Here is a 17,526-nt window from a genome sequence, read left to right as displayed (position 1 = left end):
ATCCACAATGCATCACGACGATCCTTACTTTCATAGTACCTACGATACACCGATCTGTGATTCACGTTACAACAACCGTGACCCGAGATTCGATTATTACAATAATTACACCGTGAAACCCCGGCTAATATAATAAATACACGCGCGATCGCGCTGGACCCAATCGTAGTCGCCATACTGCTCGTCTTCGTGCAAACCCCATAATCAGAAAAATAAACGACATTAAAAAAAAGTAATCTTATAAATATTTTCTTAGACAAAGGGAGTTCAAGTTCGAAACTTACAGGACAAAAGTATTAACGTAATGGTTGTTGTGATCGGCAGACTGCGGATTTGATGCATTCATGGTAAAAGTTAACTGAAATATTCAATACAATATAATTTATATCGATGTAGTTACTGTTAGAAAATGGAAATAGAAATGACAGAGGGAAACGAGAGAGAAATGTTAAGTTAATTTCGATGACGAAATGAAAAATGGCGAACTAAAAATGAAACAGATGCAATGTCCGATTTGAATTCCAGTTTTTAGAAATTCTGATTGTTTCTGGAGAGTCCGAATTTTGAAAAACGAGCAGTGAAGCGACGCCGAGCGGATCCCGGAGAAGTTCGAGTGATTCGATCGCCAAGAACGGCGAGATCGTTTGGAGAGAAATGAAATTTTCGAAATTCTGACAGTGTGAGTCCACCCACCGGAACGCGTTTAGTTTAGTTTAGTTTAGTTTAGTTCGAGTATTATGGTACACGCACAGTTCGCATTAGCTTCTCCTGCGAGTTTCCTTTTGGTATCGGATCGTAGGAAAGCGTACAGTCGACGGGCACCGATTGATCGAGGAAAAATACCGATTTCAGAGAGACATTAACGATCCTCCGCGAGCCACGTTAGGAAAAAAGCCCTACCACTAACTGACCGCGCCGATCAACCCTCTTAATCACCTCTGCGATCCACGTTCTCCGATTTTCCTAGAAAATCCGTTTCCGTTGTCTCGATCGTCGATCTTTCGGACGACGGTATTAAGAGGGTTAATTTAGAGCGTGCTCGTCGGATCTAGAAAAATAGAGTGACGATCAGCGGCCTACCACAACGATTACGTCCTAGACACTTTCTTAATCATTGAGATCCTAGGGAATTGCCTGTGATCGATTTCTATTCGACTCGCAACCTCCGGCCTCTCGTCCTACAATTTTTACAGAATTACCCACTTTTCAAGCTTCCAAATTTGATTTTTAAACGATCAGGTCGTTCGGACTTCAATACTTTTTCTCAGAACATCCTCGAAAAATATTTCGCAAGAATTTCCATTACTAACGAAATTGCAATTTAACATATCAAAAGCAATGAACTCCGAGATTCTCTTTTCATGGAAATCGTACCTTCTCTGCGATTGTAATTGTTCGACCGAGGATTTTTATACAAAACAATTATCTACATTCATTTCAAATTGCAGAACGTACACGTTTATTTCATTTCTTAATCGTTACTGTCACAAGTTGGAAATAATACAACAGTACAGTTACATTCTTCGAATGCTTTTCCTGTTTTGCATTGGACTTGTTAATTTTTGTTACAGACACATAAAATCCTCAGAACATCCTCGTAAAATATTTCGCAAGAATTTCCATTACTAACGAAATTGCAATTTAACATATCAAAAGCAACGAATTCCGAGATTCTCTTTTAATGGAAATCGTACTTTCTCTGCGATTGTAATTGTTCGACCGAGGATTTTTATGCAAAACAATTGTCTGCGTTCATTTCAAACTGCAGAACGTACACGTTTATTTCATTTCTTAATCGTTACTGTAACAAGTTGGAAATAATACAATAGTACAGTTACATTCTTCGAATGCTTTTCCTGTTTTGCATTGGACTTGTTAATTTTTGTTACAGACACATAAAATCCTCAGAACACCCTCGTCAAATATTTCGCAAGAATTTCCATTACTAACGAAATTGCAATTTAACATATCAAAAGCAACGAATTCCGAGATTCTCTTTTAATGGAAATCGTACTTTCTCTGCGATTGTAATTGTTCGACCGAGGATTTTTATGCAAAACAATTATCTGCGTTCATTTCAAATTGCAGAACGTACACGTTTATTTCACTTTTTAATCGTTACTGTCACAAGTTGGAAATAATACAACAGTACAGTTACATTCTTCGAATGCTTCTCCTGTTTTCCATTGGACTTGTTAATTTTTCGTTATAGACGCATAAAATCCTCGGTGTAGTAATTGTAATTTTCGTGTAATTTATTTTGCAGCTTCATTTAGAGCAACAAGTTTGCATCCTTCTACAATCAATTCCAAAATCTTTGAGCACTGTCCTCGACAAAATCTCCAACTAGCCCTTCTTAAATATTTCAAAAAGAGGCCGAAACTGGCAAGTCACAAAAATGCGTCCTCGAACACTTAATCGCTCCCAGACAGCCGAACGATCCATCGATCACGACAATTCGCGTTTCCGACCACGCGGAAATCGACAGCGTTTCGCTGATTCCCGTTCAGAATCTGCCGCGAATTCCGCGAGAGGCGCCGTCGTCGGCGGCCATGTTCCTTCCCTGTTCTATGTAAAATAGGACACTTTTAAAGACCTAATCCTAGTTTAATATCAACGCGGGACGCCCGGGCGCCGCCGATAAAATTAGTAAATTAGTTCAATTATTATTCGAACTTCAACGTTTCCCACGCCGATCGCTCTCGGCCCCCCCCCAAGGATCGAGAGAACCCCCAGATCTGGGGGTTCTCGTTCGATCGATCCCTAAGCCTACTTAATCCTCAATTTGTACCCTGTACTTCGTCTCCGTTGAACACGGTTTCGCTTCGATCACGTTCGATCATCGCTTTTCGAATCGAGAATCTCTTTTCGTCGCGTCGGCGGCCGACGGCGACGTCCATCTTGTCTCTGAACTCTTGCCATAATCTCGCCTGGTGCTCGCCGAGCAATATTCGAACCGGAAAAAGGAACTGTATTGAACCTCGAGTCGAATTCGAACGATCTCTCGTGGGAGAACGCGATCCCGCCCGATCAACTCTTCCCGGGATGTCTACGGGTAGATCTAAATATAGATCACCGTGGATCCCCTTCTACTTTCAACGAGAATCGATCCGCCACGTTCCTTCGGCCGGAAAGAATTTTTCCCGATCAAATCCTGCTTCGATTTTCAGCCGACAGGTTCTCCTTCGTCCTCGCGTCGTTGACCGATGCTGTCTTCCGGGATCTGCCGGCATCCTAATCGCTGATCCGAGACTGGTGACCTTGTGCGTGCCATAGTCCGTTTGCCGGGCTCGCCTGGAACGGCGAGAACCTTTCGTCGCGACACTGGTTAGGTATCACTTCGTGAACGAGGAAGAGATTTGCGTTGACGTTTTTCTTAGAGCCTTCGAGTTGTAATCTACTGGTAGATGATCGGGTGAGTCGGTTCGACCGGCAGGTCGCTGTCCAGGTTCAAGGACACGCCGTCCTTCGATACAAGGTAGTGTGTCAGCAGCTGGCCCTTGCCCTTCACGAACACCAGACCACGTTGCTCGAACCCGAAGCCGAAGGGCTCGAGGATCCTCCTGGTCTCGTCTGTCACCTAACATCGAAATTACATCGTTATAACATCGAAACGAGTGGAAAATGTTACCCTCTAGAGAGTGATCCTTCGATACTTTGTCGTTAGAATTTATCGATGGCAGCCCTTTGACCTATGGGTGCGGTGACCTTACGTCCTTCATTTAAGAGGACTGTCATTTGTTTAAGAGGAAAATTCTTTATTTAAGAGGGACAGTCCTTCGTTTCACTGGCCTGCCCTTTAGATTTGTGTTTTCTCTAAAATCGCCATTTTGTCCTTTATTTTGCGAATCGAAATCGAATTGAATATCAGTCACCGGAAACGTACGAAACTGCATACAGTTTTATGAGCTTTTAAAACACAAACCTGATTTATTAACACTAGATTTACGGGACCCGTCAAAATGACGGATTCTAATATTTTTAAATTGCGAACACATTGAGATTGTAAAAATGCATCCATGAGCAATTATTCAACAAATTCATTTCTTTGGATATATATTATTTAAAAAATGGCTACAAACTTTGATCGATACATTCGTGTTATTTTTATAAAGTAATGTAAAATAGTCATTTCTAGTGGTCCGTAAACCTAGTGTTAAAGAAGGTGAAAACAAAAATTGTTTTTACGATAAAGTAATTCTTCGTTCGTTCTCTATTTTCTCCAAGACAATATGGTCACCGTATACGGTCGGATACTTGGCGAAGGGTAACGTGATGACGATATGCATTAGGTGGCACGTAGATTAAGGTAGTTACCTGGATGCAGCCAACCTTGCCAGTGCTCTCCATTCTGGATGCGACATTAACAGTGTTCCCCCATATGTCGTAATGAGGTTTCCTGGCACCGATCACCCCGGCGGTGACCGGTCCGTGATTGATGCCCATCTTCAGGACAAAGTGATTGAAGCTCTGCTCGTTGATGCTGGACAAAGCCTTCTTCAGCTCCAGAGCGAACTCCACCAAAGTGGACAGGTGACCCCATCTAGGCGATTCCTCGGTGTCCTCGGACTCCATTATACCGGACGCTGCCATGTACGTCGAGCCGATCGTTTTTATCTTGATGATGCTTTTGAACTTGTTCTGGTCGAGGATCTACACATTACAATTACAACAAACACGTTCATTCCGGCGGAACGAAACCCACCCCCCACCCTAAAAATTGTATTAACCCCCTTCCCGACAATATCGAGTCAGATTCGCGATGAATTTTTACTAATTTCCTGTAACCCTTAAATGCACGAGTGGGGTCCGCAAAGGACCCCAGTGTTGGATTTTGTGTTAACATTTTTAGCCGCGCCATTTGTCAACTGAGAGTTCAGCCATTTGCTTCTGTCAATATTTAGGTTATGTTTCATGTGTTTACAGAAATAAATTGTTGCTGTAATCAAAGTTAGCAAGGAATTAGGTAAGTGGGGTCCTCAATGGACCCCATGTATGCATTCGTGTTCCTAATGTTTAGTTTACCTATGCATTTAAGGGTTAAAACGCAAAAAAATTCGATTGCGTTGCGGTCGATATACAGTCACTCCCATAAGTATTCTATAAAATCCTATAAAATCCTAAAAATTCTATAAAATCGAAATAAGTTATTTAATGAAGTAAAAATTGAAAAAAATTAAATGTATGATACTATGATAAGTAATCCTCCAACTTTCTTGCATGTTACAGATTCTAATCAAGTTTAGTGCAATGAATATATCAACGTAAAAATTCATTTTAAAACCTGCACAAATAATTCCGTTATTGGTCGAAAGTGCAGAGAAAATACTGAAAGTTGTATTTTGCAATTTTTTTATGTGGACTTACATCGAAAATTTAGAAAGTACGATTTGTAGATCTGTATGAATTATACATGTTCTGAGAATTGCATAAAAATCGGTGAACGTGGCAATGAGCTGCAGATGTTCGAAAATGATCACATAAGGGCGAAAATCCCTAAGGCTAAAATTCTGCGACTTTCGCCCTTAAGTTTTCATCGTTAAATGTTTGTAGCTCAGTGCAACGTTGACCGATTTAGATGAAATATTCAAAATATGTATAATTGATGCACAAAACGTACTTTTTAAATTTTTAATATAAGCCCGCATAAAAAGGTTGCAAAATACAACTTTTAGCACTTTCTCTGTAACTTCGACCGATTGCAATTTTAATCAAACATTTTTCTCACGTTATGTAGTGATCCAATTGTTCTAACTTCTCCAAAAAATTCAAGTAGTGTCCAATATTGTTTGTAAATATACTCTCTCTCTATATAGAATTATGTTTAGGTTAAGTTTACGTTTAAGTCAGTGTTAAGTTAGGTTTAAGTGAAAATAGAAAAGCGGCGACGGAAGGAGGAGGTGATGTAAGGATTTGTAACCTCTAGGGGAATCAAATAAAGAAAAATAAAACTATAGACAAATATTGACAAAGTTATGCGATTTTTAAGAGCGTACGAATATACGTTTTCTCTGTCTGTGACCTTGAATGACCTTGGAATAATATAGCCTCTGCATTCCTAATGAAAGGGACTATCATCGTAGGTGTTTAAAAAAGGGTGGTTCCGTTTAAGAAAGTCAAGGTGATCTTGATATCTCGAAAAAAATGACATAAAAACAAAATTTGTCAACCTACCATAAATTGGTCAACTTACCATATTTTACGTATCTTTAGAAACAACAAAGATATTTGAGGTGCAAACGTTAGGTGACTCACCCTGCATATGGGACTGATTGTAAATATAAATTTTCTTTCTGTTCTATAAAATTCTGAACGATGACAAAACATTTCACCGGTAATTTGAACTCTGGTAGAAATATCGACTGAATAAATACGGGGGTGAAATTGAAGGGTTAAGGGTGGTCGGGGGTTGGAACGAGGGGTGCGCTCACCGCGTCAAAGTCGGAGATGACCTCGTTGAGGAACCTGAGGCACTCGAGGCCCTGGTTGTTGATGCTCTCCTCGCTGTAGAAGTCTGCGAAGTTCGGCATGCTGGCGAACAGCACGCCCACCTCCGAGTAACTCTGGCTGTATAGGTCGTCGTGGTGTCTCGCTCTGCTGAGGAAATAGGCGGCCACGTGGGGCGGAAGTATGTTGTATATCAGGGCGCCATTTCTACGCTTCATGTCCGCCACCCTTTCCCGTTGCTCGACCACCTCACGGCCACGGAGGTACAGCATCCTCCGAGCTTTCTCCGCCTGCAACCGATCGATCGAGTCATCTTCCAGTCATCGGAACAACCACACCACACCGGGATGGATAAACCACCAACCCCCCTGTTAACCTTTCGACGTCCGATGTCCCTCCTGACCACGCAACAAGGGTTTTTTTAGCCACCCGTGTCTGTATACCTATCTCTCCCCTTCAGGGACTCATCTTCGATACAACAGAGACTGCGAGAACGATTTTTTATCTGACCACTATTCAAGGTAAAAGATCCTTAAGGGGGCCGGCATGGTTTGAAATCCATACACGTATGCAAGGGTCAAAATCGAGACAAACTGCCGCTTCAATATTGCAATCAGCAGCTTAGAAGTGGTCAATTGTGTTTCCTAAAAGTCCAATCTACGTCTGTATGGAGCCCAAATTGCGAATTTCTACCTCATCCTAGAGTAATTTGTAATATTATTCAGAAAATTCGAATTCTGAAGCAAGAATGACGTCACAAGATGGCTGCCGCTGAGAGATTCTCTTAATTTCGAGAGATTTAGTGTTCGTATCGAAAAAAAGTTTCTATACAGACGTAGCAAAGACATGTACAAACACGGTGATATGCATTTTTAATTGATTACTTACTTATTTAAGACGTAAAATGTCTAGAAAAAAAGGCACAGCGTAACATAACGTGACAGTCAAGGCCAAATGCCTGCCGGCCCCCTTAACACTCGGAAGGAGGATGCCCTTGAACCACTGGGTCAAAACGGACCCGGGTCCTGCCATCCAAGTGTGAAAAGAAACATCGCTGAGATGGTACTTCGAGGATCTCCAGAAACTATTTCAATTAATTTTATTGCATTTATAAGGGTAGCCTCCCCCTCCCTTTTTTTGAAGCTAGACGTCTTTTTTTGAAAAAGATTATTTTTGAATGACCGTCTTCTCGAAATCTCCTTTTTCCACGGACACACTGACCTTCTGAAAGGGCAGAAAATTCGTGTAAATGTTTTTTCGACATTATACTCCGTCGGCGAATACGGGGTGACTTTTCCGAAAAGGGTGTTTTCTCCCCCTTGAAAGTGCAGCCGGCAATCAAAGTTTTCCCCGGGCTGGTTCACCGAACAATTGCGCATAGTTACAGGGAAAAAAAAATCGCGGGGAACAATGAAAGCCACGAGTCAGGGGTGGTTTTTTTTCCAAGGGGTTGCAACCGACGGTTCTGTTCGATCCGCGGACGAGGTTCCGGCGATTACGTTCGATCTGACAAGGCGATTCCTCGATTTGAATCGCGGAAGCGAAGGTGGAGGGTGTATACTACCCCCTCGATGAATAAAATGTTGACGGACAGGGTTGAAGCGTTCCGGGGGATGAAGAATGGACACTCGAGCCTCGGGACGAGCACGTCCTCGACTCTGATGAATTTGTCGGACGGGCTCCGCGTGCTCCGAAGATCGATTATTCATTTCTCGACGCGGACCGGGACCTGGATATTCTTCCGACAACCCCCACGCGATTCTTTTTTCTTTTTTATTTTTTATTGAAACCTCCAACTGCTTTTGTACGTTCTACGTACTCGGTTCTTAATTGGGAGCCGAAGCACCGCGGCGGAACCACTTTTCGGAACCGTTCGACAATCGATAACAAATTCGTTCGTGGCTCTTACTTCGTATCTTTACTCCTTTGTAAACGAACGAAACATCGATTTGTTCGGTACCATTTTTTCTTTTTTTTTTTTTCCTCGGAGTTTAGTCGCGTTTACAGTAGGCAACTTTTAGTTGGGGCATTTAGTCGTTCAATTAAAAAGTTTACATTGTGACATCGTAGGCCGACATTTTGTTGTTCAATCACAGCCGGTGCAGCGGCGTAAAACGATACTATATTGTAAATTGTGCGTATCGATTTTACTTTCTCTTTCATGATCCGTCAATCGTTCAAAGTTTAATTTTAACTTAATCTCCTCGATCGGTTTTTCCTCAAATTGCAATTTTTCTATGAATCGCTTCTACTGCTTCGCAAGAATAGATTGATATTAACACTAGGTTTACGGAGCACTAAAAATGACTACTTTACAATACTTTACAAAAATAACATGATTGTATCTATCAAAATTTGTCGGCATCTTTTGTTAAATCAATTTCTTAAATAATTCCTCATGGATGCATCTTTACAATCTCAATATTCGTAAATTAAAAATATTAGAATCCGTCATTTTGACGGGTCCCGTAAATCTAGTGTTAATCAACATTTGTCGTTAATATCAATAGATATATTATATCATATATAAATTAACAACTGGGAACACTTCGAAACATAATCTGGTATACTTCAATTCACGGAATGAAAGTTAACCCTTTGAAGCTATTTTAACTCCAAAATAAAACATTTCTTCCAACCCAGAAAATTACCCTTCTATATATTTTTTTTTCGTGTTATACATACGAAAATGGCGCAACTTATTCGTGCAATACTGAAATGTTTAGTAATTTATTAAATACACCAAAATTTAATAATGTAAAAAATCGTAATGTAAACGTTAATGTAAAAAGTCTCCGTTCGAGTGCTAAGGGTTAAACGTCACTGAACAAGGCACCGAGAATTTATTTGGGCAGCGAATAGAACGACTTAATTACTCACGTATCTCGCCACGATGACCAGAGCAGTAGCCGCGATGAGCAGGGTCGTCGATAGGCTATTTTTCGAGGGGTAAGCTGTGGGGTCGAGGGGTGAAGAAGCATGATCCTCCCAGTCGAGCCGCGGTCCGAGCATTTGGAGGTTGATGACGCACTGGACGCCTGCGATGCCATACATCAGCGTCGCCTTGCCGAGGTAACAGATGTAGGTCGGCATCGAGATCGCCACCAAGGTGAGAACACCGATGTAGGAATAATAGGATGGGTACGGACACCTTGGCGAGGGGGTCACCGACGCGTTCAGCACGGGGATTGGCTCCTGGATCACCACGCAGTTGCTCTGAAATTAGGGAAATTAGGGAGTTGCTCGGTCAATCCCCTTTAGTTCGGAACCGGGGTGAGAAACAACCCTCGAAGTCAAAAACAGATTTCATCGAATATCTTGGAAACTATTAACAGTTAGAGTAATGATATACACGGAGAAGTTGTGTATATATTGATGAGGAACAGATCTGCCACCACAGATTTTAAATGTCACTGTTCGGTTGAACAATATCTTGAAAATTCGAATTTTCTTTCGCTACTAATTTCTATATACAAAAATTTGGTTCATCAGGGTAGCACGAACCGGTCCAATCAGTATATCGATTAATGTCTCGGGGAATACGGTCCAGGAGTCAAAGCAAGGTTCAGTGTTATCGGAGATGGTAATTGGACCGCTCACCATGTCCAAAAGCAAGAACACCCCGAGAGAGAACGTCATCAGCAAGGCCAGGGACGTTCTCAGCCACATAGCCTTGACAGCGCCGCCTAAACAGGTGGCACCCGCCAACACGACCCCGAAGAGCACGACCACCCCCAATCCGCCCCACGTGAAGGGTCCCCAGGGTTGAAACCTCCAAACAGGGGCGGCGCAGATCATCGCCAATGGGCCACCGATAAGGGACAACGGCGAGAACGCTTCTTCGGCGTGGTGGAACGCGGACTCCACTTTCGTGTCCTTGAACCTCAACGTCAGCCAATACGCGTGCCCCTTCAGGTCCGCTACTCCTCCTACGAACCCAATTATCTTCGTTAATTAAACCTGTCAGCCGCGAAGACGTCGGCGATCCGCGTTGACGTTCGGGACAATTCGATCCTAACGTGTACCAACTCTGCCCGAAAGACATAAACGCTTCCGACTGTTCATTTAGGTGACATGTCGGGACTCGGCTCTGCGTCGTGTATTAACACGCCGAAACCTATCACGGTCAATTTATATTTTCCCATTATCGGAGTTCGCGAAATTCGTTCATGGAAAGTAAGACAGGTGGTCTGACAGGTGAATAAGACGGGAGGATCTTCACTGTTCCTGGCGAATGGTATAGCTACCTAGCAAATTGTAAATAGTACAGTTCTCGAGAAGAAATGTTTTTTATCAAAGACTTAATCTTTCTCAACCCTTTGCACTCTGACTCCGAAGCACCACTAGAAACTGTTGTGGCATTATTTCAAAGAAATTACGAATATTACGAAATATTTGTTACATTGCAAAATTTGTATTTAATAAAGTACTGAACATATCGTATGTGGAAATCGGATCAGTTTCGTACGAAGAAGATGAAAATATTCTGAGACGGAAGAAAAATTTAGAATGAAAATAGCGCCGAGTGCAAAGGGTTAATAAAAGAGAATCAGTACCCTAATCAGGATTGTTCCAACAGTAATTTCTAGACTGTGGATTTTATGCGTTTACAATAAAATCGAGTAGACAGAATATTAAATAGTGCGAAGAGCACGTTCATTATATTGAATCGATTAGAAATATTTAAGAAATGGAGGTCTTTGGTTTCTATTTTCTGGAATTGAAAATTTTGCATGAAATCCGTAGTCTAGTAATTACACTATGTTGCACGACAGACTATGAAGGCTGCTCATCCAACAGAAATTGTTCCAGGTCTTTTTCCAAGTGATGGGGGAGATTGGCATTGTTTTAACGATACCTTTGCTATCTAGCTCCTTGCGCAGCCTCTGCCTGAACTCCTCCGAGTCCTCCTTGTTGTTCCTGTTGTCCATCGTTTTCCTAGTGTTCTCCGCGTCCGTCAAGGAGGCGAGGCTCTTGGTCACGGCAGGTTTGAACGGTTTCAACGCCCTGACGATGAAGTAAGTGACGATGCCCGCTCTCTGCAAGGCCTCCTCCCTGTCCTCGCCGTGGGCTGGCTCGACCTCGAACTCCCCGTTCAGGAAGCTGAGCGTCGCGTTCGAGATGTGCACTCTCCTTCGAGTATTTATTCAGCCGGGTTATTCGCAAGCCAGCCATATTGTTTACCGGATCCCTCGCTCCGTCTCAACGGCACGAGCCTCGACCGGCTCCCGCTCCGCCGCCATTTTGCGCGGAACGAGGGATTCAGCATAATTCGTTGAACACGAACATCGAGCCAAATATATTCTTGAAACGTGTACCGAGACTTTAGAATGCAAACGTTTCATCGGGAAACACTGTAACAATCTTTATGTTCAATACACTATCATTTTTAGTATATCATCTCACGGTAGAAAGTTGATCTTCAGTTTTCATCGAGATATCTAATTTTTACACTAAACCTACCAACGCGCGGTCAAATGACCGTCTTTGAAATTTCGTTTAGAATTTCTTGTACACAACGTTACTGTATCGCCATGTTACATTGACTTTTCCTATAATGTACGTAAAACCCATTCTTCAATATTCACAACTTTCTTTATTGTTTACTTTCCGAAAAAATTTCGTAGCATGTCTTTCTATATTAAGATACATATTTTTTTTTTTTGATGCGGTCATTTAACCGCTCATGGTAGGATTAGGTATACATGAAGTGTCGGTAGGTTTAGTGTTAAAGCAATTTTATTTCAATCGGTGATGGTTGTTGTGCGTTCTTTTTGTAGAGAAACAATACAATTTCTGCAATTGCACAGTTCAGAAACTTGTGATTCGCCGACAGAATATATTGCTGTAGAACGTAGCACTTCAGTATGCTGATTCACTCGGTAGACAGATAATTCGATCCGCAGAACGTAATTTAATATCACAGGACAGGCGGGAGCACTGATTTCTAAAAGATTGATTCGCGATGTTATGAAATAGTGCAGGTTGACACAAAAATAGCCGGAGGAATTGTGTTAGGCCGCCGCTTAAAGTGAATGGGACGGCAAGGTGAGAGGGAAAGAGCGACAGAGAGAGAGAGAGAGAGAGAGAGAGAGAGAGAGAGAGAGAGAGAGAGGGAGAGACCGTTTCTGACGCGTTGATACAGACACCTCGCCCTTTAACTCGGCCCGCTAAAATAGACGTACGACAGCGCATTAAAAACTGCTCGCCGGGCGTTTCGCTAGGTAATTAATGTCAAAGATATACACGCGGACCTGGCCCCGTTCATTGTGTGCTCGCGAGCGTCAAGGACGTATTTTATGCGCCGCGGCATCGATACCATTCGACCAGCCACCGAATTCGCCTACCGACGCCATTGTATTCTCGAAAACATCCTCTACGGTCTTCCACTATACTCTGTTCCCAATTATCATTTCCATTTTTCAAACAAAACAAAGGATCCGATTATTCTACCCCTTTCAAACGACTAGTATTTTATTGATTTTTGTTCCGAAGCAATTTTCGATGGTGGAGGATAGAGCCAACCCCTAATTTCAACCCCCTCCAAGATACATTGAATTATTCTAATATAAAGGAAAATAAAATTCTAATTTTTTATAGTGCAGGCTCAAACAGTTTCAACCCTTTTCAAGAAAATTTTTCTTCTTCGATAAAACAAGCAGAACAAATATTCTTTTCTCGCTTTACAATTGTCTGTTATAGTGCACCTGTCTACTAAAAAGAAAAACACGAAATTCAGTTTCCTCCGGGTGAGCAACTTTCCGATAATTAACTTTTTTTCGTGGTACACCGTCGATGCTCGATAATTAAAAAACTTCAATCCCTGGAAGAAAAAAATTTGTCTTCAGTCCTTCTACCTAGTCCTTGTCCTTATTGTTTCGTTTTTTGTAGTCGTGCTCGTCAGAGTGAATTTATTAATAATTATTTACCGGATGCAGAATGTTTACACGTTGTACATCGACGAGAGAAAGTTCCATTGGTTAATTTGTTTGAAATACCGAAGGACGTGTGTGCCGGTGATTATGAGAATGATATAAAATATTCGTAAAAAGAAAAAAATGTTACCATGATAACTTGCAACACGTAATATTTCACCCTTCGTCTTCATACTTTTTGTTATTGTTCACGACTAATTTGATTAAAAATTCTGGAATACGCATTGAAGACCCCATTTTAATATATAATTGTTGGAACGTTGAATGTTTAAGGCGTTGACGGGGAAAAAATAAATATTGGGAAGAATGAAGTTTAAGAGTGAAATTTCGCTCCGTTTAATATAGAATATATAATTTTCCACTTCGTTATACAATTATTAGTAAAATCTCAATCGACGTAATGCACGATAAGCAAAAGGAGCATTTTTTTGGGAATTTTAACTTACACTACTTTGATAATCACCGGCACATTCCGTTTCCGAGGAATTTCGCGTCGAAGCGAAACGATTTCGCATTTCGGTGGTTGAAATATGCGACGAGGAGATAGCAAAGTCGGTCCCGGGCCATCGTTTTTATTTGCTAGATAATAATGGAAGGATCCTCTCCGATCCTCCTCGCCTCGGGAGAGAGATTACCCTCCGCCTAGAACGGCGCGGAGTAAAAATATTGAATTCGAGCTTTAAATACACGCTTCCTACACCATCCATTTAATAAAGGCTTCTATCTGATAACTATAACAGCAGACGTATCATCGATACATGTAACTATGCTAAAATTACCAGCCGCCTGTCTTCCGATTTACTATTTTCACTCGGGTCGAACCGGTTGCCCACATTTATAGAATATATGAACTGCTCGAACCTCGACAACGAGCCTAATCGTACGCCATTCATTAGAACGTCGACATCTCCCTCCTCGCTTGGGAAAATCATCCAACAAACCATTTCCTGCACTATATTTTTACAATTCCTATATTTTCACACGATCTACACATATTGCAACACTATTCAATTTTTGCTTGAGAAGCTCCAGCGATTTTATTACGTTCAATTTCAAAGCGATTTCAATTATAGTCCATTTTAATTTACGTGTACCAAAAGAACGTTGTCTATATATCACTTTTCCATTCATTGAATTTTTTAACTCTCGAATGCAGAACATTTTTTAATTTCCAGAAAGATTCAGTTAAAGGGTGAAACTGGAAAATATTTGGGCTATAAATTTTTCTAAATAATCCCCGATGACAATAATTTTGTGGTGCTATTAATACAATATTTAAGGCAATAGTCCATTAAAAATTAATTAAGTTCGTTTCTTTCAAATGGGGAGAGTTAAGGGGTGAAAGTGGAAAATATTTGGGCTATACATTTTTCTACATAATCCCCGATGATAATAATTTTGTGGTGCTATTCATACAATTTTTAAGGCAATAGCCCATTAAAAATTAATTAAGTTCGTTTCTTTCAAATGAGGAGAGTTAAGGGGTGAAACTGAAAAATATTCGAGCCATAAATTTTTCTACATAATCCCCGATGACAATAATTTTGTGGTGCTATTAATACAATTTTTAAGGCAATAGCCCATTAAAAATTAATTAAGTTCGTTTCTTTCAAATGAGGAGAGTTAAGGGGTGAAACTGGAAAATATTTGGGCTATAGATTTTTCTAAATAATCCCCGATGACAATAATTTTGTGGTGCTATTAATACAATATTTAAGGCAATAGTCCATTAAAAATTAATTAAGTTCGTTTCTTTCAAATGAGGAGAGTTAAGGGGTGAAAGTGGAAAATATTTGGGCTATACATTTTTCTACATAATCCCCGATGACAATAATTTTGTGGTGCTATTCATACAATATTTAAGGCAATAGTCCATTAAAAATTAATTAAGTTCGTTTCTTTCAAATGAGGAGAGTTAAGGGGCGAAACTGGAAAATATTTGTACTATAAATTTTTCTACATAATCCCCGATGACAATAATTTTGTGGTGCTATTAATACAATTTTTAAGGCAATAGCCCATTAAAAATTAATTAAGTTCGTTTCTTTCAAATGAGGAGAGTTAAGGGGTGAAACTGGAAAATATTTGGGCTATAAATTTTTCTACATAATCCCCGATGACAATAATTTTGTGGTGCTATTCATACAATTTTTAAGGCAATAGCCCATTAAAAATTAATTAAGTTCGTTTCTTTCAAATGAGGAGAGTTAAGGGGTGAAACTGGAAAATATTTGGGCTATACATTTTTCTACATAATCCCCGATGACAATAATTTTGTGGTGCTATTAATACAATATTTAAGGCAATAGTCCATTAAAAATTAATTAAGTTCGTTTCTTTCAAATGAGGAGAGTTAAGGGGTGAAACTGGAAAATATTTGTGCCATAACTTGCTCCACGCGAATGTTCATTGGCAGACGATTTTCGGGTATTGTTAATGAAATCGTCAACTCACCCTGCCATTCCACTGCTCTCCATTTTGTTCGCCAGTTCGACGTCCTTGCTATATACATCGAACTGCCATTGTCTCTGACCAAGAACGCCAGCTAACACCGCGCCAGTGTGTATGCCAACCCTCATGTCAACGGGGCTTTTCGTCGTTTGCTGGACATACTTGATGGCATCCACCATGGACAACCCCATGTACACGCAGAGGACTGCATGATCCGGCCTCTCGACAGGCGCGCCACTTATGCAGTAGTAACAGTCGCCGAGGATCTTGATTCTTAGCTGCTCGTACCTGAAGAACAGTCAGAAATATTATCAATTATACTCAACATCGTATTATTTTGAAAAATCTCACAATTTATTAATCTCATCGCTAGACCGTGGATCTTTATGCAGAATAAAAATAGATCAATTGCAATGTGCAAGAGTGACATACGCGTTTGTTTCTTTTCTTAATAATTCCAACGGATTGAAAATAATACAACATTTAAATGTTATCGCTGGACTGCGGATTTGATGCGTTCATGTAAAAAAAGAGGGGTAGCTATAATTACGTTAAACAGTAAAAAATTTAACCCTTTGCACTCGGCGCTAGTTTCAATCTAAAACTAAATTTTTCTTCCGTCTTACAATATTTTCATTTTATTCATACGAAACTGATCTGATTTCTACGTATAATATTTAAATGTTTAGTAATCTATTAAATTCAAATTTTGTAATGTAAGAAATATTGTGTAATATTTTATGTAATTTCTTTGAAATAATACCACAACAATTTCTAGTGGTGATTCAGAGTCACCACTCGAGTGCAAAGGGTTAAGACAGATGAAGGATCTTGATGTAGTAGCGTCGTCCTTACTAAAATTATTAGAGAAAGCTGGACATTTTTATTTTGCATTAAAGCACTCAGTTTTTGTCACGAACGCATAAAATCCACCCATCGCAATCACAGCAGATTAAACACTCCCCGGCCACACACCGAAATAATCAAACGACCCATAAATAATCCGCAGTGTATTTACAAGATCCAATTATAGTTTTACAAAAATGAACAGCTGTGTCACGGTGCAGGTTAAATGTCAGTGACTGTACATTCGGCTGGGCTTCGCCGGAGTAATTTTGCATCGTAAACGGATGATGCTGATTTTCGCAAAACGGAATCTCGTCAATGAAATATGAAACTCGGAAATATTGACAGCAGAAAAAGGCTTGTTTGACTTTCGTTCGGTTGTTCGTGTGTCGTATTTTATTTACCGATGGAAGTATTTTTTTTTCCTCGCACACTAAGGGCTCATACAAAATAGAACCGGTGCTATAAATACGTAGACGTTTTAATTAGAAGCGGATAAAGGGCAAGGTTCAGAACAAGTATGCGCGCCGTTTCGAAAAACCTTAGAAGAGCGCTCTCTCTCTCTCTCTCTCTCTCTCTCTCTCTCTCTCTCTCTCTGCCCGCGTATTTATGCAGGTCTAACGTAATTATTTATAGAATGACCTCATATACAGATTGAAAATTTCTCGGCGGGCATCAAAGAGGATATCAAAGAAATATTTCATTTAATAACACCGTCGGGAAAGAGAGCCGGTCTCCTCGGCGAGCCTTTTTCCACTGGAATAAGGACAAGGCTGCCGTATCATTGACTACGCTACTGCGGCCGCCACTGATTGAAATCATCGCGTGGAAACGGGGCAGAGCGGCG

General features: G+C 40.7%; 1 protein-coding gene across 1 annotated transcript in view; it reads right to left on the bottom strand.

Moving 5' to 3' along the window:
* Positions 1–561: 561 nt before the first annotated feature.
* The window catches only part of Ac3 (adenylate cyclase 3), a 35,307-nt gene continuing 18,342 nt past the window's right edge, over positions 562–17,526 (bottom strand). Inside the window, exons 3-9 of the mRNA XM_076791542.1 lie at positions 15,837–16,121; positions 11,306–11,580; positions 10,048–10,376; positions 9,328–9,663; positions 6,432–6,737; positions 4,318–4,653; positions 562–3,580 (exon numbers count right to left, since the gene is read on the bottom strand). Of these exons, the coding sequence (XP_076647657.1) occupies positions 3,398–3,580; positions 4,318–4,653; positions 6,432–6,737; positions 9,328–9,663; positions 10,048–10,376; positions 11,306–11,580; positions 15,837–16,121 (2,050 nt within the window). The 3' untranslated portion in view covers positions 562–3,397. The remainder of the gene's footprint in view (positions 3,581–4,317; positions 4,654–6,431; positions 6,738–9,327; positions 9,664–10,047; positions 10,377–11,305; positions 11,581–15,836; positions 16,122–17,526) is intronic.

Source organism: Halictus rubicundus, chromosome 8 (genome assembly GCF_050948215.1).
Source record: "Halictus rubicundus isolate RS-2024b chromosome 8, iyHalRubi1_principal, whole genome shotgun sequence".
Lineage (NCBI taxonomy): Eukaryota > Metazoa > Arthropoda > Insecta > Hymenoptera > Halictidae > Halictus > Halictus rubicundus.
This window is presented reverse-complemented; position numbering and strand designations above follow the sequence as displayed.